The sequence below is a fragment of the Ochotona princeps genome, chromosome 6, assembly GCF_030435755.1.
Source record: "Ochotona princeps isolate mOchPri1 chromosome 6, mOchPri1.hap1, whole genome shotgun sequence".
Taxonomy (NCBI): domain Eukaryota; kingdom Metazoa; phylum Chordata; class Mammalia; order Lagomorpha; family Ochotonidae; genus Ochotona; species Ochotona princeps.
In genome coordinates this window covers 9,695,542-9,717,750 of record NC_080837.1, presented here as the reverse complement: position 1 = coordinate 9,717,750, position 22,209 = coordinate 9,695,542, and the positions used below count along the sequence as shown (strand labels likewise).

The 22,209-nt window shown below is 45.8% G+C and overlaps 1 protein-coding gene and 1 non-coding gene across 2 annotated transcripts; both read right to left on the bottom strand.

The window, feature by feature from the left end:
• Positions 1-1,176: 1,176 nt before the first annotated feature.
• LOC118759271 (U6 spliceosomal RNA) lies at positions 1,177-1,283 on the bottom strand. Its single transcript, XR_004996075.2, has one exon. It is a non-coding gene; the product is annotated as a U6 spliceosomal RNA (small nuclear RNA).
• A 7,094-nt stretch (positions 1,284-8,377) lies between these two features.
• BCL2A1 (BCL2 related protein A1) lies at positions 8,378-16,929 on the bottom strand. The gene is made up of 2 exons (XM_004577901.3): positions 16,281-16,929; positions 8,378-8,660 (listed from the first exon to the last, which is right to left on the bottom strand). The coding sequence occupies exons 1-2, from the start codon at positions 16,698-16,700 to the stop codon at positions 8,550-8,552; spliced, it is 531 nt and encodes a 176-aa protein (XP_004577958.2). The 5' UTR covers positions 16,701-16,929; the 3' UTR covers positions 8,378-8,549.
• Between the last annotated feature and the right edge of the window lie 5,280 nt (positions 16,930-22,209).

Genomic DNA, 22,209 nt, shown 5'->3' with positions numbered 1-22,209 from the left:
TTCTAGGAAGAAACAAGTGTGATGTCAGACCTCCTAAAGGAATGTCAGAGGAACTGCAAGGTTTGCAGCAGGGCGACCCCACACCAGCTAGCAAAGGAAAAACACAGAAGAGACTGAAGAACCAGGATCCACATAGCCTGGACTTGCTTTTGTTTGTCTGTTTGCTTCCTCATACATTTTATTTCAGAATGCTTTCAAACCCACATAACAGTTGCAAAGACAGTTTGGAGAGTTCCTGTATGCCCTTCACTAATGTCTACATCTTATAGCGGTATACTGTAGAAACTAAAAAAACAAAAAACAAACAAAAAAAGAAACTAGCATGTTACTATTAACTCTGGGCTTTCACCAATTTTTTGACTGATGTCTTTTTTCTGTTCTAGGATCCAATGCAGGGTTTAGTTGTCATGTCTTCAAAGGCTTTTCCCAAAAATGATAACTTGTCAGATTTTCCTTGTTGATGACTACCATTTTGAGGAGCACTAGTCAAGTATTTTGTACAGTGTCCCTTGAACTCTGTTTGCCTATTTTCTGGAGTTTCTGGTTTTGGAATACAATACCACAGTATTTAAAAGCCCTTTCTTTTCATCACAAGATGTCAAGGGGTGCTGTCAACACAATGGATCAACTGGTCACAAACAGCATTTGCCAGGTTTTTCCATTGTCAGGTTGTTTTATTTTCATTTTCTGTATTCTGTTCTTTGAAAATGAGTCACCAAATCCAGCTCACACATATTTAAGAAGTACAGTTTACAGGATTCGGCCCACTTTCAGTTGGAAAAGGAAATGGAAGAGAAGGAGTTATGAAGGTTGCTTCTAGAAATCAAGCTTCTGATTTGTATCGCTGGCTGGATGTCAACAGAATGGCAAGCCAAAGGACCCAGCACACAGGCAAGCAGGGCAGGCCGGTGCCTCACGGACAGAAGCCATCCCAGAGCTGTGGAGGGATGCCCTGTTGTTCAGATGCCTCTGCTGGACGCTTGCATCCGCGTTTCACTGGGTATCCATGACCATTTCGGACAACTCTGTACTCTGGACATTTTCACAACAAAATAGTCATGAGCAGTTCTGTGAAGCTTTGATTCTCTTGGGGAAGAGTCTTCTTTTACCCCAAACCCTTGGAATAACACATTCAACAGCCATCTGCTATGTTCTCCACAGAGTTTTACTTTTTTTTTTAATATGGAACACTTCACGAATTTGCGTGTCATCCTTGTGCAGGGGCCATGCTAATCTTCTCTGTATTGTTTTAATTTTCCTATATGTGCTGCCTAAGCGAGCACAGATTTTACTTTTCAAAGTACTAGTACTCATCTCTGCAGGTGCAAGTAACACTAGAGGGTGAAGTTCATTAGGGCTTTGAATACCCCCAAGAGCTCTATGGGCTCCATGGGAGAATCACTGGCATCTTCATTTCCCCACCCCAATTTTTTTTTTAATCCCCAAGAGTCACTTACTAATCATCCAAAGCAGAAGTAAGGATTCTGAAAAAACGAGACTCGGTGACACAAGATGATTCCGAAATTGGGGACAGAGAGTGGTGTTGACACTAAGCAAGGGAAAGAGGAGGTCAAGCTGTTCAAAGGGGAGGTCGGTTGTGAAAGACTGTGCAAACCATTATGAGAACTGAACAGACTTGAACCCCTGGAGAGTTGTGATGGAGAAGTAATATGAATCACATCACATTTTAAAGACTCCTTCCAACTGTATGTTGGGAAGAAACAACAGAAGGACAAAGGAACAAGCAAGAAAACCAGAGAGAAGGTTACCATATAATCTCCTAAGGATCTTCAACAAGTTCATGCAAGTGTGCATTATGCATAAACTCTGTGGATTTCAAAAATTTTCTGCACCAAAATGAATTTATCAATTCCATGAATGTTAGAAGGATCCCTACGTACCAGAGATTTTTTTTCCCCAAGGCCCACATCGGAGTAGCAGTGGTAACTAGAAAATAGTAGCAAGTCATTGAACACTGGATGTGTTTTGATGGTAGAACGAAGTAGTATTTCCTGATGAAGTGAATGTGTGTAGCGAAAGAAACAGAACAGACAAGGAGTCTCAAGGAATTCTACCCTGAAGGAAGGCTGGTGGTGCTGTTAACTAAAATGGGAAAGGACTCCGAGGTTATAGGTCTGGGGGAGATGGGTGTCAAGTATTTTGATTTGGGCATAATGAGTGTGATGTGTTTCCTAAGCATCCATTGGGACAGCTACGGGAGATAGGAGTCTGCTGTTCAGTAGGGAAGCCTTGGTTGGAAATAAGGCTCTGTGAATTGTAGCATATGGGTGACATTCAAAGTTGTAATTCTGAAAGATCACTGGAGGGTGAGTGGAGAGATGCAGAGAGCTGAGCAGTCGAGCATTCATGGGTAGGGGACTTGGCTCGAGGAGAGGAAAAAGATCCACCCAAGGAGACAGACTGGCCAATAAGTTAACAAAGTCAAGAGACAGTGGTGGACCCCAAGTCAAGTACAACTATGGACAAAGCATTGTCCATTGTGTCAAATGAAACAGATAGAGAGTGGAGGCCTAAGAATCTGACCCTGAACCTAGCATCAAGGATGAGAGTCTGAGTGCTTTGGGTTCTAGAGACAATCAGGGGTGGGTGTTGGAGTGCCAGGGTCTTAGTGACTATTTAGATCACCTGCCTCCCACATCAGAGTATTGTGTTGAGTGCCCCAGCTACTTACTTGGCTTGTGATCCAGTTCCCTGCAATTAGGCCTGGGAAGCAGCAAACAATGGCTTAAGAACTTGAGTTTCTACTACTTAGATGGGAAACTGGTGGAGTTCATGTCTTCTGGTTTCTGTCTTAGCTATTCTGGGTATTTATGGAGTTAACCAGCAAGTGGGAGAAATTCTCTCTCTCTCTCTCTCTCTCTCTGTGTGACTGTTTTTCAATTTTTTTTTTTGCAAAAGAGAATGAGAGGAGAGGAATAAGAGACAGCAAGTGTGAACAGTTGTTTTCAGAGGTTTCTCTCTGAAAGGGAGCGGAAAAGCAATGTAGTTACCGAAAGTTTGAGTGTTTGTTTTCTTTTGTTGTGTCTATTTTTCTTGTAGGAGAAATTACAGCACATTGATGTGCTAATAGCACTGAGCCAGCAGAGTGTGGAAATGATGATGGGGAAGTGCGAGGCAGAAGAGTTGCTCCTACAGAGGTGGGAAGGACTAGGATCTGATATGGATATGTAGGGGTTGGTTGGTCCTCAAATAACTGATTCACAGTAAGGACAGGAAAATAAACCAGCACAGCTGCACAGCAGGTTCGAGAGTCTAATGGGGAGAAGACGTGGAAGTTTTCAATGAAATAGGAAGCAAGGCCAATGGAAACGAAATTGTCAAGATAAATGAGTGGCAGGTGTTTGCGACAATAAGCCCTCCCTCAGTTCTCATGCTTCTGTTATTCAGATAGCAGAGCCATCCACCTTCTATGTTAAGCAGCTGTAGGGAACATTGGTCATGGGTTTGGAGCTCATGTGAGGCCATTAGATTCTGTCTGTTAAAGCAATAACTCATTGCCCTGGGCTCAGTCAGCTGTCTTGAAAACACTGTCCACTATCGCAAGGCAGCTGAGTCTGAGAATCCCATAGACACTGGAAAAACACTTCAGTCAGGGCTCATCCCGATGCTGTGATCCTGATAACATCCTCAGCAGAAACAACCAGCCAAAGCTATCCGTGATAAAGAAAGGCTTGTTGGACTTCCACGTTCTGCAGGGCTTTAGGAATTCAGGGAGCAACATTTCCTAAACATTTCCTAACACTTTGCTGTCAAGCCGCTTGGCATCTGCTGCAGAGAGCTTACAGGTCCAGAGAGTTTACAGGTCCAGAATATTAGCAGTCATGGGGGCCATCCTCCGTCGGGGGAGAGGGGGCAACACACACGAAAGGGTGGAGAGTGAGGCTGCCTAGCTGCCTGCCCAAGGCCACACTCATTTTTTCCCCCAGGTAGAAGAGAGAGGGGTGGAGTGCTGAGCTCCCAGAGAAGGGGAGTGGCATTCAAAAGAGGCCCAGTGAAAGGAGACCCAGCACCTGTTCTGGAATCCACTGGGAGGTCCCCTGCCACCTTTGTCCCTGTCTCCTCACTCTGACATGCAGTGAGATTCTTACCGCTGCTAAGCCTCTTTCTCTGAAAGTCAAATGGGAACCCAGAGAGCTGTCATAAAGATGATAGAACTTCCGTAGCCAGAGTTCTTAGCTCATCAAAATCAGCCAGCCAAAAGCACTTACTGTCTTCCATGCCATTACTGAGAATATGATGGATGGCTTCTCCCAGGCTTCACTGTTACTGACCCAAGGCCAGTGTTCTCCATGTCTTGGGCCTCTCACATAGGCTCTGAACTAAGCTCTGGGATAAAACTGTAAACCCAAGCAACCTTACCTCCTGCCCTCATGAAATTCAGCTTCTGATGCATTGGTTTCTAAATCACATGTCTATAATGCTGTAACTGGGTTAATAGTGCTTTGACAGACCACAGTGGAATGCACTCTAGCCAGAGGAGGCTTTCCTGTGTGAACTTCACACTGAAATTCAAAGAACAAGTGAGCAGTAGCCAAGCAAGGAGGCAGCAGAGTGTCCAGGAAGAAGGGACAAGACACACACAAAAGATCCTGCAGACAGCCCAGAGAAGAGATGCCAGCCACCAAGGAGCATGCAGCTGACACACAGGAACCCAACCCACACAAGGAGGGCCTGGAAGACAGCGAGGTTTAACTCACACTGAGAGTGGCATGACTTCATAGCATTTGCTGGTTTTATTCACAGCACCAATAGCATTCTGCTTGGCTTTCATATTTTTTTTTAAAGAGCATTCATTATTTTTCACAAAAATGTTTCTCTAAATATCACTGAGATACTATTTCTCTACAGTGAAATGTACCATTGTAAGCATCCATCTCCAGATGTTCTGACGAATTTCTGTGCATGCATAAGGACAGCCACAAAGACACAGAACATTTTATTACCCTGGGAAGTCAACCCCACAACCCCAGCACGGCAGCAACTGGTGTGCGTCCTGCCATCAGAGCGCTATGATAGGCCTGTGTTTTGCACAAGTTCACATCAATGCCATCATATTCTGGATATGGTTTTGTGACGCTCTTCTTTCACTGAACCTCATGTTAGGGAAATGTGTCCATTCCATTGCTTGTACTGGGATTGCATTTCTTTTCATGACCGGATTATCCATTATATGGATAATCCAAAATGTGCCGATAGAATCACCCACTTCCAGGTGGGGCTATTAATGCAGTATCAGTGTTAGCCCTTTGCCTTATCTCGTTTCGATGTTAGCCCTTTTTAGTTTCTCGCCACAAACCAGAACCATCAGATCAGCGAGTCACGCAGGTCTTATCCAGCCGGGAAGATGACTGCGGATGCGAGTGGAGGCAAAAAGGGCACACAGGAACCTGCTTTTATTACCAGAGCTCGAGAATTGGGAGCCCGGGGCCATGAGGGATTCGCAGGTAGGGCTATGGGCGAGCCAGAAAGGGTTGGTGGATAGGACTGTCGGGTACGGTGGCGTGAGGGTACAGCGGGTTGGCGGACAAGCAAACGTGAACCTAAAGGCTGTGAAGTTTGCAAACCTGAGCCGCAGGAAGGAGCACAAGACTTAGAGGGAGCAGGTATTCAAAATGGTGCCAGCTCCAAGATGGCGGGGTTTTGTCACTCTTCAGGACCAATAATGGAGTTACTCCTCACTAATAGTATAAACAGATGCTCTCCTTTCCTTTTGGGTTAGTTCCTAGGAGTGGAATTTCTAGATCTTACAGGAGTATGTTTATAAGAAATCTCTACAGTAATTGCACAGTTTTATCACATCACTAGTTCCGGGAGCAGTGTTGTGGCACAGTAGTTGAGTAAAGCTGCAGCCTGCAACACCACCATCCCAAATGGGCACAAATTCATGTTCCAGAGGCTCTACTTCCAATCCACCTCCCTGCTAATGACCTGGGAGAAAGAGCAGAAGATAACCCAAGTTCTTGGACCCTTGCCACCCACACAGGAGACCAGCTGAAGCTCCTGGCTCCTAGTTTCAGCCTGGCTCAGCAATGGCCATTATAGCAATCCAGGGACTAATGAATGATGTGTGTGTGTGTGTGTGTGTGTGTGTAAAACTGTTTCAAAATAAATAAATGTGAATAAAATAAGAGAGTCACATGCACTTTACATGGAGCTTTGCAGCACTGGGCTGCTTCACATTACCCTTCTGGAGGCTGTGCTGTGGTCTTTCCTCATGGTTGGAATGTGCGTTTTTCCAACAATAGTGACTGGGGTTGAGCCTCTTTTCCATGTCTATGGCCATTTGGAGAGCTCTTTAATGTTGAAGTTGTTACCCATTTAAAAGCGCCACGGCTTAGCAGCTAAAGTCCTCACCTTGAATGCACCAGGATCCCATATGGGCACTGGTTCTAATCCAGGCAGCCTCACTTCCCATCCAGCTCCCTACTTGTGACCTGAGAAAGCAGCCGAGGACAACCCAATGCCTTGGGACCCTGCACCCACATGGGAAACCTGGAGAAAGTTCCTGGCTCCTGGCTTCGGATTGGCGTAGCACCGGCCGTACTTGGGGAGTAAATCATTGGACGGAAGATCTTCTTCTCTGTCTCTCCTCCTCTGTATATATCTGACTTTGCAATAAAAATAAATAAATCTTTTTTAAAAAGACCACTTTCCTAATAAATAAATAAACAAATAGGTTAATAGTCATCTTGTCATTGAATTTGGAGAGTACTGCAGATATTCTGGATCCAAATCCTGCATATTAGTGTGGTATATATTATCTCCCATTGTGTCTATGGCCACTGCTTTTTGGTTTTGGCTTCCTAGCTATATTGAAGTATAATTCTAAGATCTTCCTTTGAGGTTTTTTTTTTTTTTTATTTAAGACTTTAGTTATCAGAAAGGTAGAGAGACAGAGAAGCAAGTGTTCCAGGTGCTGATTGACTCTGCAGATGGCCACAGCGGCCAGGGCTGGGCCAGGCAGAAGTCAGGAGCTCAGGAGCCTATTTGAATCTCCCATGTAGTTGGCAAGGACTCTGGTATTGGGGCCATCTTCTGCTGCCTTCTCAGGTGAATCAGGAGGGAGCTTGATGGGAAACAAAGCAAGGGAGACCAAAAGCGGTACTCCAGTGCAATGCCAGTAGTTTAAGTGGCTTGACCCCATGTACCACAATGTTGCACCCCTCCCCTTCCGATTGAACTGTTAATGGTGTGGTTTCAAGAGTTGGCTTTTACAGTTTTGATGAGTCATAAATAACCAAGTTTTTTTTTTCTAGTTCAGGCTTTTCATGTTCTTTTATTTTTCTTAAAAGGTTTATTTATTTTCTCTCGAGGGGGTATGGGAAGAGAGCTTGCATCTGCTAGCTGACTCCCCAAATGGCCAAATGTATAAGCTGGGCCAGGCTGAAGCCAGGAGCCTGCAACACCATCTGGGTCTCCCACATGGGTAGCAGAGTCGTACGCACTTGTGTCATCTTCTGTTGCTGCTTTTGCAGGTGTATGAGCAGAGAGCTGGCTGGGCAGTTATGACTCAAACCAGCACTCCACTGTGGGTTCAGGCTTTATGGGGAGCTCAACCTGCTGCACCACGTTGGCCCCTTTTTATGTTCTTCCATTTAAGAAATTTTCCCCTATTCTAAGGTTATGAAAATTTGCTTCTGTAGTTTCTTCTAGAGGTTGTATACTTGTGGCATTTAGATCTGTGAACTGTTTTAATTTTTGCCTGTAGCATGAGACAGAGCTGAGGTTCATAAAAGCCTTTATTTTAAAAAAAATAGATTCATTAAACCCACAACGAGATGTGGGGGTCTTATGGCCTAAAGTCAAACCACATAGTCAGAAGTCAAACCTACTAGTCAGAGAATTTCTTTATGTCTGACTGTTACATAGAAAGGTCAAAGGAAGTTAAAATAATATTTTCCAGTTTTATGACTGCCTTGGAGAAAAGATCGTCTGGACAATTTTTTTTTTAAAAATTATTTGTTCTCATTTTCTTTGAAGGAGTGTGAGATAAACACAAAGACAGCTCCCCTGAACTGGTTCATTCCCCAGATAGCCCCATCAGCCAAGGTTGGGCCAGAGCAAAGCCAGAAGTCAAGTATTCAATATGGGATCTCCTGTGGGTACAGCAGACAACCAGCTCCTTGAGCTGTGACCTGCTGCTCCCCACAGAGTGCGTTACAGTAGCCCTTCCTTGCTGTGCAGTCTTAAGCCCAGTGACACACTGAACGACTGTGGGGTCGTAGCCACACCCTGGAGATGCTGCCTTCCCGGTTAGCAGCCTGTAGTTTGGTGCTTACTTCCTGTATCAAGCTTTAGACTTTTTTGCACAATTTCTGGACAGATCGAGAAAGCTAAGAAACAACTTATGCATAAATACAATTATGTATGTATGTATTGCACCGGGGATAAACGTCCCATTAATGAGAGCAACTGAAGTTGCTTCACTAAAGTTGTTCGTTTAGAAGTGGAAGCCTTCATGCCAGCGAGAGCTCTCACAAGGGTCAGAGAGCTCGGGCAGACGACACAGCACAGGGTGTCCCCCCAGATCAGCAGTACTTCCTCAAGAGTAATACCATCGCGCCAATTTGTCTTGTAATTTCCAGAAGAATCAGCCAACCGGATTTAGGCTGTTCAAATTTCTTGGCAAATCCATTCTCCTGGAAAAGAATAAATTTGACAGTTTTAGAATGAGTGGAGGCTAAGTGCGCCAGAACAACAAGCAAAGAAACTTCATTTAAAATCATGTGATTGGGACAATGCCACCTAGACGCCAGCATTCCATATCCAGAGCACCTGGGTTCAAGTCCAAGCTCTGCTTCTAATTCCTACTTCCTGCTCCTGTGTCCCATATTAGACAGCAGATGATGGCTCAAGTGTTTAGGTCCATGCCACCCACACAGGAGAGCACAATGAAGTACTTCTGAATTCAGCATCCTGCCCGGCATGCAGTAGGAAATAGGTATGTTCAGGTGTGATTCTTGCTGGAAATGGTGACAGTTTGTTAACTTTAGCTGCTATGATTTCAGAAAGTTAAGGCATAGACTGCTACACCGCATGACCATGAACTACATGTCCCCTCCAGCACTCCTGTTGAACTTTTACTGCCCTTGTAAAGGTCTTATGAGATAATCAGGCCATGGGGGCATTGCCCTCAGAAGCAGATGAAGCTGTGAGTGCGAGGGTGGGTTAATAATTAAACAAAGAAGCTAAGTCCCTTTCTCTCTCTCTCTCTCCCACACACACACTCCTCTTTGTCCTCTCATCATATGATGAACCTACCACTATAACATCACGAAAAAACTCTCTGAAGAATAACTCGCCTTCACCTTGGACTTGCAGCCTCCATAAAGTGAGTTTTTCTCTGGATAGTTGACCCTGTCTATGGTCTCTGATGCAGCAGCAGAAAATATATAAACACATATATCATATCAATAATCCCAAGAAAAGCGCAACTCCAGGATTTTTCTTTAACAATATAGGCAAAAAACCTGCTGCTATTTCCCTTCTCTTAAGAGTGTCCATTCATTTACTCATTCAGGAAACATTTAGTGAGTATTGACCGCAAGCCAGGTTCCATCTGAAGCAATGGGGACAGCAATGAGCCAAGCACAAAGTCTCCGCTCTTACTAAGCTCCCATTCCCATCACAGCAACTGTTAGTAAACACAGAACCCAGTAGACAGATCAGCAGATGTCCAGCTGTGCAAACTGTTACTCGGACCGAGAGAGATGGGGCAATCAAGGACAATTTCTCTGAGGACAAGAATGGAGACCTGAAGGGAAGAAGAGACTGTCAAGGCTGCACCAGTAACAAGTGCAAAGGCCGTGAGGGCAGAGTGTGCCGGGCCTGTCCTGACAGGCTGGGGCTGGGAAAGCATAGGACTGATTTACAGAAGTCAGATCAGAGAGCTCGGTCGAGGCCAGAATACAGCAGTCAGGAGTTTGAAAGAAGGGGCATCTTGGAGTGCTTTGATTGGGCCAGGACATGATCTAATCCAGCTTTGTAAGCTGTCGCTCTGGGGGTGACTGTGCATGGTTAAGATACCACTTGAGATGCCTGCATTCCGTATGGGAGTACCTGGGTTTCAGTCTCAGCTCCACTCACAATTCCAGTCTCCTGCCAACCTGTACCCCAGGAGGCAGCAGGTGATGGCTCAAGGACTTGGGTCCCTGCCACCCATGTGGGAGACCCAGATCAATTTCCAAGCTCCTGGCACTGCCTGGACCAGTCTCAGCTTTTGAGAACACCTGGGGAGTGAACAAGCTAATAGAAGCTCACTTTTTCTCTCTCCAATAAGTCAGTATAATTAAAACTTTTTACACAACTAAATAAATATGCAATAAAATATCACTCTGGCTGTTATCTGGAGGAAAGGTCATACATAGCAGACGAAGGATGGAGGCAGGGAGCCTTGTCAAAGGCTACAGGTGTAGTCAGGTGAGAGAGGAGAGGTACTGAGGCACTGGACAGACTGTACGTCAAAAGTAGCCCACAGGACATGCTGATAGACAAGGGCAAGGGGTCAGGGCTGATGTTCCAGCTTGGGGAGCTTTTATGCAAGACTCAGAGGACCCAGTGTTTTCCTCTGTCACATGGGTCAGGGCCTGCATTTCTTCTTGATTTGAATCAGGCTTCTCCTTGTAGCCCATCATCTGCATATCTCTACACCCACACGTGCCACCTCAAACTAATTAGACCATCACTTCGAGCAAGGAGAAAGGAAAATTTTGAATATGACAGTTGCTGGGAAAACACCAACTCTGACTGTACTTTCCTACTTTCAAAGGGGCTTTCTTTTTGGATTTAAATTGTTTTAAGAAATAGATATTTAAACTTCTTAGAATTTCCCATATAACTCTCATGGTTGTACAGTATTTTCCAGTTTGCAAAACATTTCTACAAAAATGCCTTCTCAGGGTCAGCAGTGTGGCACAGCGGGTTAAGACATGCCCTGTAGCATGGGCATCCCTTTTGGGTGCTGATTTGAGTCCTGGCTGCTGCACTTCCATTCCAGTTCCCTGCTAATGCTCCTGAGAAAGTTGCAGAAGATGGCACAAGTGCTTGGGCCCCTGCACCCATGTGGGAAACGCAGATGGAGTTCCAGGCTCCCACATTCTGCCTGGCCCAGCCCCTGCTATTGGTGGTCTTCTGAGGAGTGAACCAGTGGATAGAAGATCTCTCTGTAACTCTCCCTTTCGAATAAATACATAAATCTTCAAAAAAGAAACATCTCTTAACCCTTCTAACTGTGCTACTATTGTCTTCATTTCTTTTATATATGCATGTATATTATTATTATATTTCATCATCTTGCTATACACTTTATGGAAGGAATCTGAATATCAAGGTATTTCAGTGACTTAGCCAAGGCCATGCCTCTAATGAATAGAAGACCAGGGTTGAAAATCTCCAGTCTCAATGTTAATTCATTCAATTACTCCATTCACAAATATGAGTTGAGGGCTTTCTGTGCCACAGGCTCAGTAAGTGCTAAGCCTGAGGGAGTAAGTGGTGCACTGAGTTGACCACCTATTCTTTCTGCTCCAGTAGCACGGGGAGGGGCTGAAAGGTAAGCCCAACTAGCTCAGCAGAGAACAATCACTGGGTCTGTGATGAGTTTAACCTCAAGCACATTTCAGAAGAGCTTTTAGGCACCAGCATTTTCCGATGCATGCCAAAGGCATTCAAAACAAAACAAAAAAAACCTCTAGCTCCCCAATGAGAAATTTATGTAAAATGTTCATTCTCATAAACTTGCAAGAGCCCATCCTATTCATACTTCAAATTGGCAGAGGGGACAGAGAGAATGGTAAATATGAAGGAAGGTTAAAAAAGGAGGGAACAGCTGTAAATGGAAGGGAGGAAGAGAGAGAAGAAAGGAATGAGATGAAAACAAGAAAGTGACTAAAGAGTGAGATAAGCAATGCCATCATTCAAACAGCATCTTTGATGATTAATATCTAACTAGTTGATTCTCTAACATGGAGAATACATTTAAAGAGACTCTCTCAGGGGAAACCAGGCAATATTTACTAATAGGAACCTTAACTACAAACCCGCATTGTGTGTTCATTTGATGGAACTATTCCAGGTGCTTTATTTGTATTAACTGGTTAGATTCTTATACTAGTTCCAGCAGATAAATTGCCATCCTCTCTAGGGTTTACAGTTAAGAAAACAAGACCTGGGGAAGTTAAGTAACTTCTTCAAAGCACACAAATAGCAAACACTGGAGCCCGGAAATGAACTCGGGGGGTCCATCTTGTTCAGAGTGAGTGCTCTCATGCTGTGTGTTTACATGCCACCTTCCTTTAAGAAAACTAAAAATATATACAATTTTTTGAGACAATGAGGCAGAGTTCCCATCTGCTTGTTCTCTCCCCCAGTGCCTGCAACAATGGGCTGAAATCAGGAGCTGAGGACTCATTCCCGTTCTTGCAGGTGGTTGGTGGGGTCTGCCTCACCAGGGTCTGCCACCTCCCAGGGTCTGCCTCACCAGGGTCTGCCACCTCCCAGGGTCTGCCTCACCAGGCCTGCCTCACCAGGATCTGCCACCTCCCAGGGTCTGCCACCTCCCAGGGTCTGCCTCCCCAGGGTCTGCCTCACCAGGGTCTTCCTCACCAGGGTCTGCCACCTCCTAGGGTCTGCCACCTCCCAGGGTCTGCCTCACCAGGGTTTGCCTCACCAGGGTCTGCCTCACCAGGGTCTGCCACCTCCCAGGGTTTGCCTCACCAGGGTCTGCCTCACCAGGGTCTGCCACCTCCCAGTGTCTGCCTCACCAGGGTCTGCCTCACCAGGGTCTGCCACCTCCCAGGGTCTGCCTCACCAGGGTCTGCCTCACCAGGGTCTGCCACCTCCCAGGGTCTGCCTCACCAGGGTCTGCCACCTCCCAGGGTCTGCCTCACCAGGGAGCTAGAGTCAGGACAGATACTTCCATCTGGGACATGGGCGTCCTCACCAGCATCTCCACTGGGCAGGCCAGTGCTCAACTCACATACCATGTATGGATGCAAAGTTTTTCATAAATTCTCTTGGCACTTTTATAATTTAATTATAGATTGATTTCTGATTATAGATGATTTCTGATTTGTTGAGTTTCCTCAGAACTGCTTCCACTCTTGCTCTCTGTGGGTCTCCTGACCCTATCATCATAGGTGTGTGACTGTGCATCTCCCTGCCACCACACGCATAGGAAATGCATTCATTTGCAGATCTGTCACCATCACTTTGAGAAGCAGCTATCAGATTGCTGTGCCAGCACATGTGCATTCACAGAAAAGCACCACCTGTCATCAACACAATCAACTCCTGTGAACCAGAAATGGCACAGTGAGGTGGCTTAGAAATGACATCTTAAAAAGGTGTTCTCCTAGGAAGGCTGGTCACACATACTCCTAGAGCATCTGCAAAAGAGAAGTCCACTTCTAGAAATTCCCTAAGACCGTACTATACTCCTCAATAATTATGAGGACCAGAAGCTCACAACACCGATTACAAAATTGTTGAAATATTAAATAATTTTCATTCACCACCTGTGTGTTCCAAGGCACTGGGGACACAATCCAAGCCCACACAGAGCTTTCCAACTGGTGGTTTTGCCCTCATCTGTTATGTGGGCCTCTGTGCTAGAGAACATTTGCCTGCCCTGGAAACCTGTATGGAGCAGCTGAAATTCCCACCAGTCCCTCAGCAGGGCTTCCCACCTCCAGCCAGGAGAAGGCAGAGCCAAGCATCTCACAGGCTTCACCCAGGTCTGAGTTAAGAGTTTAGGAAGAAGAAAGTGACTGAGCAGAGGGAGTGACTGCGGTCAAGCTTATTACTGTGCAGAAAGACCTCGAACCAAATAGAAAAGGCATCAAAGATGAGTCAATATGATTGCATCAAACTTTTAAACATTGTCATGACTGAAGAAACCTGTGATTTTAAAAGATACTGTGTAGGCTTGAATATACCTGCCACATACATAAAACTGCAGAATATTCAGAATTTCCCTACAAATCACCAAGAAACAAATAAACAGGAAAATGGGCAAAGGACTGACAGCAACCCCTAAATAAGAATACACCAAATGATCAGGAAACATGAAAAGCTATTTAACCTTATTAATACTCAAGGGAACAGGAATTAAAACTAAAGAAACTAAATATTTTAAATCTTTTTAAACTTGACATACTTGTTAGAAAGACAGATATTTCTCTCAGGGCACAGAGATCTCTCATCTGTTGGTTTATTCCTCAAATGCCCACCATAGCTGTAACTGGGCCAGGCTGAAGCCAGCAGCCAGGAACTCGGTCCAGGTCTCCTGCATAGGTGGCACAAGCCCAACTATTTAAGCCACACCCCAGTGCTTTCCAGGATGCACATGGACAGAAAGCTGGAATAGAGAGCAGATTCAGCACTTGAACCCAGCTACTCCAGCATGAGTGGCATCTTTACTCACAGTGCCGGACACCTGCCCCAGTGAAGTATAACCTAATGTTAATCAGCTGGTATAAGGGGAAGTATAGGCTGCTCTAACAAGCTGCTGATGGAAATGAACCTTGGAAGCAAGACACTCTGGAAGGCAAGGATCCTGTAGATGATAAAATGCACGGACCATGACCTAATAATTCTATTAACCAAACATCCACCCAAGAATAACACACCTCTACGCAAGGGAAGAGAGACTGTGTAAAGGTCTTCAACACAGTGCTGTTTGTGAGCACAAAATCTGGAAATAACCTAAATGTCCATCAGTTATAAATGACCAGAAAATCCCTAGCACTTGCAGATGACAGAATGCATGGGGCATTCTAAAAACACTAAATGTAGACTCCAACGTGTCTGCAGAAAATAGAAGTGACAGGTGGGTTCCTTCTGAGGCAAAGAAAGTGGCAAAACCCAGGTCTCCAAGACAGTTCATGAGCAACACATGACAAAAAATGTACATGTACATCAAAGAATTTTTGTACCAACTAAGCTACTTTTAACACCATCTTTTTGAATGCCCCTCATATTTTATATACTCTTGAATGAAAAAAAAATGACAGAATAAGTAACATGTACTATTTGTATTTACGGAAAAAAATGTTTTTTGTTTTTGCCAAGAAGTACTCTACTTTCTATAGAGTCGACAGACAGAGTTTGGAAGATAATTGCTAACAGTAGTTGTCTCTCAGGAGAGATGAATCCCAGATTAGGGGTTGGTGAGATGGAAAAGTAAGTGCTTTTAAGAAACAAATATTAAGGCCAGGCATTGCAATACAGTGGATCAAGCTGCCACTTGGCAGCTCTGCATCCCATGTCAAATTGCTGGTTCAAGTCCCAGTGCCGCCACCTCTGATCTGGCTTCCTGTTACTGTATCTTTGAGACAGTAGATGACAGCTCAAATATTTGAGTCCCTGCTATCCATGTGGGAGACCAGCTTAAATTCTGGGCTTTTTGGCTTTGGCCTGACCAGCCCTGGCTGTTGAGGGCATTTGGGCAGCTGGAAGACCTCTTTCTGTCTCCACCCATCTCTCTGACATTTTGCCTTTGAAATATATATAGACACACATATATATCTTTTAAGATAAGTAATTAAATATTAAATCTACTGAGACATAAAAGAAAGCATGCATATCTATCTGTGAAAGGTTTCTTACCAAAATGAGTCCCAGTATAGGCCCTTAAACAGATTCAGCTTTGGAGGCCCTGATTAGAAAATAAATTTTTGCTGGAAAATTCTTAAATAGAGGCTCTTGTCAGTAATAAAATCCATTACTTATCAACGAGTCTTAACAGACCAGAAGTTATCGAAGTGGAATTCCTAAAATCATTTTGTAACAACTGAACTAGTAAAACTCTGCACCGGTCTTTTGCAGGTTGAAGGAATATCCAGTTATAACAGCACATCACACCAGCTATGTCTGTACTAGTTCTACACTGTCATGACCAGCCCAGGAAAAGCTAAGCACCAGATGACAGCGTCTACACAGGACTACCAAGAGAAAGATACCCTGCTCCTCCCCAGGGCTCACTGCTGCAACTGATACTGTGAAGAATAAAAACTGAAACTCAAATATCTTGCAGCTAAGATGTTCTAGGATTCATTGGAATTAAGACAGGGAGGTTTTGTTTTGTTTTTTGTTTTTTTTTTCTTTCTATTTTAAACATGAAAATATTTTAAAACCATCACCCAGAGAAAGTAGTGCCCTTAGATGGATAGTTTATGGTAGTGCTGGTTTTATTAGCAGGGCAGCTCCCAAAGCCAAGATCACAGTAAACAACAACAAAGAAAACTTTCCATCACACATACCCAGCCTCCATTCTGCTTTATCCACTCTCCTGTGTTCTTCGTTATGAACTCAGCCACAAAATAAGGGATGGGCTTGTAAGTGTCCGCATCCAGAATCATCTGCTTTTGTAGAAGCTTCTTGACGAGGACCCCTTCGAAAGCGAATATGGTCACAATCCTGCCCCAGTTGATGATGCCATCCTCAAACTCCTTTTCCATCACTTTGTCAAAGATTGTCCTGGCAGCCTCTACAGACACAACATCAACACTGTCCAGGTACGGCTGCAGAGTCTTCTCCACTTCTTTCTGAACTGAGAAGGCGACATTCTGCAGCACCCTGGACGTCTTGCCTGGTCCCAGTCCAGGCTGTGGTATCTTCAGGACGCACCGCAGGTAGTCCTCAGCCAGTGTGTGCACATATCCAAACTCGCAGTCACTCATCTCCCCCAGCTGGCCGAGCAGTGCCAACAACTAGCCACGAAGCCTCTGGAGCCCCGAGCAGCAAACACTGACAGCCTGACAGGGCAGTGACACATGACAATATGTGAAAGTTGGTGGAATTTCTCTTTGCATCACAGCAGAGCATCCATTGTTTCCTCTTAGTCACTTCGCCTGCGTAGGCTGTAGGTGAAAAAGTTTAAATATGAAAGTGGAAAATGTCTCAACCACAGCTACTTCCTCATCCTGTGAGTAGGGCTTGAAGGTAATTGTAAAGATAAGCAGAAATTAAGATACTTGTATGTTGTTGGTGGGAATGTGGAGGATACAACTCCTGTGTGGGTGGGAGGCGGGGGGCAGGGGGACTTGCAAGTTCCTTAAAAAGCTAAATGAAGAGTTACCAAAAGCCCCAGCAATTCCATTCATAGGTATAAGGTATATATTCAAAAGGAACTGCGAGCGAGTCCCCAAGCAAATTCTTACACTCAGACATGAACATCCAGCATCCCTCACAACACCCTCAAGTCAGCAACATCTCAGATATTCAGCAACAGATGAATGTATAAACAAACCATGGAGAGTTGTTGAGCCAGGAAGGGAAGTGAAGATCTGACATCTGCTGCCACACGAATGAACCTCAGAATCATCAGCCCAAGTCACCAGACAAAGGCACATATTAAATGGTTCCGTGTACAGGAAAACTAAAAGAGACCAATCGCCACAGAGATATGAAAGCCGAGTAGTGAGTGCTGGGTTGGGGAGGGGGCACAAAGCTCTAGTGTGGCGTGAGGAGCACATTTTCGAAAATGACAGAGGACGAAAGAAGACAGGAGAAGAAAATTTCCTCTTGGTTTCATGTCTCATTCACATCAGAATTTCTCATGCATAGAAAAAAAAAGTCTCTGTTAAGCCTGCCAAAACTAAGATTCTCAAGTCAAGTAAATCATACAGTGTGTGAATCAGTAACTATGGGAGCAGAAAGAGCTCTGGATCCTGAGTCAGAAGACATAGGCTCAGCCCAAGCCAAATCCTGTTTCCACCTATGGCTCTCTTACAGGAAGGCACAAAGGAGACCTCAGAAATTTTGTAGAAGAGACCAATCCATGGTCCTTGCAGAAATAAAAAAAAAAAAATCTGTTTTAAAAATCCATCCACATGTTAAGGGGGCTTTGATTTTTTTTTTTGCATGAATCAATAAATGGCTGAAATGGGGGGGGAAGTGTCATGTAACTTGTATCTCTTATGCATTTACTCATTATTTTTATTTATCTGGAAGGCAGAGCAGCAGAGAAAGGAAGAGAGAGAAATCTTCCATCTGCTGGTTCATTTCCCAAAGCCAGGGTTGACTAGGCCAGGATGAAACTTACAGCCAGGAGCTCCGTCCAGGTCTCCTATGTGTCAGGGACCCAAATACTTGAGCCATCACATGCTACCTTCCAGCGTGTTCAGTAGCAGGAACCTGGATCAGAAGCAGAGCTGGAACTCAACTCAGCCCTCTGATGGGGGAAGCTGGCACTGCAGCAGCCACCCCTATGACTTGCATTTCTGAGCTCTTCAGCTGAGGGCCCAGGGAGAGAGGAGGGGAGATAGGATTGCAGCAGCCAAGAGAGCACACCTGCCAACCTGCAGGAGAAGTGAGTGATGGGGGCCTGGCTGCCAGGCAAAGTGTCCCTGTGACTGCCCTGAGCCCAGCATACCAGGGGCTGCCCCACCAGTACCTAAGCACCTCCTCTGACCTCCCACAGAGACCCAGTGACACCCACCCTTCTCTCTCCCTCACCAGATCCATCCTGGTGCGGGCTGGCTCCTCTCCATCCTCCTTCCCACTTTGTCTCCCAGAGATTTTCCCCCAATAAACCTCTCTCACATCTAGAAATCTCTCCGTGGCCTCTGCCTTTTGGACTCTGGGGCTGATATGCCGATGGAGGCGCTGCTCCTCCAGGCTTCCACTGGGGAAGTCCCCCCAGGATCCAGTTCTACGTAGGGCTTTGTAATTCCTTATCTTGGCTCCCAATATGAATATGCTGGCTCTCTTTCATTTGTTTTCTTTTGATGTTTATATACTGGTGTATTTACTTATTTGAGAGTGGAAAAGAGTTTTCCCATCTGCTGGTTCACTCACCAAATGCCAGCAAGGGCCCTGAGCAGGTGGGTGAAGCACAGGAGCCTGGAATTCACACTTGGGCTGCCCTGGGAATGGCATAAGCCCAACCACTGAGCCAGGAGCAGTGCCCTCCAGGGTGCACATCAGCCCCAAATCAGATTCCAGTGTGCAAGAATCATACTCTTCCCCCATGAGATGTGGGCATCCCAACCAGCATCTTAACCACTAGGCTAAATACCTGCTGCCACTTTGGTTTATTTCTAGCAGCTTCCAGATAGTTGCTTTTCAAGGAAAGGTAAGAGCAAAGAAGACAAAGTTCTCTTAAAAAAAAAAAAACTTTCTTATAAAAGTCAAGAGGACTGGGTTGGGGTAGAGGGAGGTGTGGGCCAGAGACAAGTATTAGCCACCAGGCAGATGTGAAGGCCCCTTCCCAGTGCCACTACAATCTAGGCCCGCAGCCCCCAGGGTTATAGATATCGATATTTCACGACCCCCATCCCAGAAGCCACCCTTCCACATATAAAACAACCCCATCTCCTGCAGCCTCTCCCCCCAAAAAACCCAGGGGTCTGTGTTGTGGTGTTTCAGATTAAGCTGCCTGTAATAGCTGCATCCCATTGCCATGCTACTAATGACCAGGGAAAACAGCAGAAAATTGTTCAAGTGTTTGGGCCGCTGCCATCTGAAGGAGACCCAGATGAAACTCCTGGCTTCAGCCTGGCCCAGCCCTGGACACTGCAAACATCTGGGGAGTGAACCAGCACATGGAAGATCTCTTTCTCTAACTGTGCCTTTCAAATAAGTAGAGTAAATCTCAAGAAAACAAAAACCTTGGTGCTTTAGCAAGGATCATGAGTTTCATTCATGAACTTGACATTGAGGCTGGACTCAGGAGGAGATGAGTGGACTCTGCTCCGTGCCATCCCTCTGGAGTGCCTCCCAGGCAGTGGGACTGTGCGCTGCTGTGATGCAGGAACAGAAAGCTATGGCCGACCCAGGCTAAGTTTCAATGCAAAAGAGGAGGAAAAAGTGCTGAAGTCACCCTGGGGGACACGGGGACTGCAGAATGCAAACTCCAGAACAAGTGCGTGACCAGCAGGACAGACAGTTGGGTGGTCGCTTCCCTTTTCTCCAAAGGCGGAACCTGCAGTTTCCTGGGCTTTTGGTGGCTTTGGCAGGGCTTGGGGCTCAAGGGGAACTAAGCCATGGTTGCTCTCCAGCAACTGCAGACTTTTAAAAAAAAAAAAAAGCTACTTCTCTGTTGTAGGGCCCTGGCTGTGGCAACCACTTTGTAAAGAAGAATGATCTTCAATGGTAACACACACACACACACACACACACAAAAAAAAAATCCCAAAGGGAGCCACCTACACATCCCCCTTTTCATTATCTCCCTTAGCTCTGTGAGGTCAACCCTTGGTGCTCATGACACACATTAAAAGGGTCCAGTGTTGTGGCACAGTAGGTTAAGCTACTATTTACAATACCAGCGTCTCATAGCGGAATACTGGTTCAAATCCTGGAGTTTCCACTTCCAATCCAGCTCCCTCCACCCCGGATAACACACTTGGGAAGCCAGTGGAAGATGGCTCAAGTACTTCGGTCTGTGCTACTCATATTAGAGACTGGATGTAATTCCAGGCTGCTGGCTTCAGTCTAGCCTAGTCCTGGCTACTGCAGACATCATTTGGGGAGTGAGCCAGTGGATGGGAGATCTCTCTCTTGGCTGTTCAGAAATTAAATACATCTTTTAAAAATAAAGAAGAAAACACAATAGTAGTCCATTAATCAACCCCCTTACTCTGGGCAAGACAAGCCAGAAGTCCCACGTAACCAGGATCTCAGTGGAAACTTCATTTCTATCCGGAGGAACTAATCGCCAGTGAATCCCATGAACAAACCCAGCAAGAATTACACACACACCACAATACCCCAGGGGTGTTTGGGAACAAGACTTAAGAGGGTACTGGAGAAGGCAAGTCGTGGTCCAAGGAAGGTGACAAGTGGTGCACAAGCAGCCAAGAGTCAGGAAACCTGGATAGTGGGGTGGAAGACTTGCATGCCAATTGTGGGGCCAGGATGGAGAGGAAAGGGGGAAAGTGTAGGAGGAAGGCAAGGTTATAGACAGCCCCACATCCCAAGGAGTAGCTGAGCACAACCTGCAGTCCACTCACCTGTCCTTCCTGGCCCTCTCTGCACACCAGTGTGCCCAGGTGTGTGATCAGAGCACGGTCTCCTTCCCTCCTCTCTGGGTCTGTGATCTCCACCACTCCTTCCATGCACCACCAGGTCAAGAGCCTCCAAGGGCTTCCTGCTGCCCTTGTCTGCATTCTCAGACTCAGCCTCCCTAATTGGGAGATCACGCTCTACAATCTAGGGGTCTACTATGAGGTTGGCCCTGACCCCGCCAGGCGTTTCCCATCTCCGGCAATGTGTTCTCATCTAACTGAAAAGACTTCTCTTTCCTTTCCATGTCTCCAAAACTCCTCCATCTTCAAGGTCCAGTCCACTCCACTCCAGCCCCGCCCTGATTTAGCTCAGCCAGCTGGGCTGAGCTGCTGTGAGGACTGGTGACTGAGTGGCTGCAGGTCCCAAGTTGTGTCGTGGCTTTTTGCTGGACTCCAGATGGGCAGCTCTCTGAGGAAAACTATGCTATTGAGCCCCAACTCTGACTGGCACACATTCAGATCCCATTTTAAATGTAGATTGGATTCTATCACAGTGGAGTCATTGCCAGTAATGTGGGTCAAGCCTTTTGCAAATGTCCCACTTTAGTCAGGCTGCCCCTGTGATTGAAACTGCGTGAGCCTTCCTGTGAAGTTGTGTTGAGCAAAGTTTTCTTTTCTTTCTCCTAAATGTCATCTTAGGGGAAATACAAGAGAAAAGCCTATTTGAATAGGACCTTTAAGTCATTTGGGCAGAAGGCCTGGACTTTCCAGCACCTTGCATAGGGTGGCAAATGACAGCTTCACAAATCGAAAAAGCAGAAGTACCCTGTGATAACAAACGAAACCAGGCTCTGCAGGGTACCGCTTGGCAAGAAGTCCAGGCCTCGGGACACAGCAGAGAGCAAAGTCCCAAGGCCTGACAGCGCACGGCTCGGCCAGCTTCATAAGGACTCATCACAGTTCAGGCCTCGTGCTGGGCTCCAGAGGTCCACACATGAGGCATCTGTTTCATGAAGGCAATGTCCACCTGAGCCACAGGAAATCCCACTGCAGGATGCTGAGTGCCTCAGTACCAAATGGGGAGTTCAGACTAGAAGGAAAAAGAGGGCTGTCCTGAAGGAGCTGACATGCAGGCTGTTGCCTAGGGGGTGAGGAGCATGTCCCCAGACAGCATGGCACTGGTCAGGACACCTAGGAGTGCATCAAGAGGTACATCCTGGGGAGCCACAGTCGAGGGTCC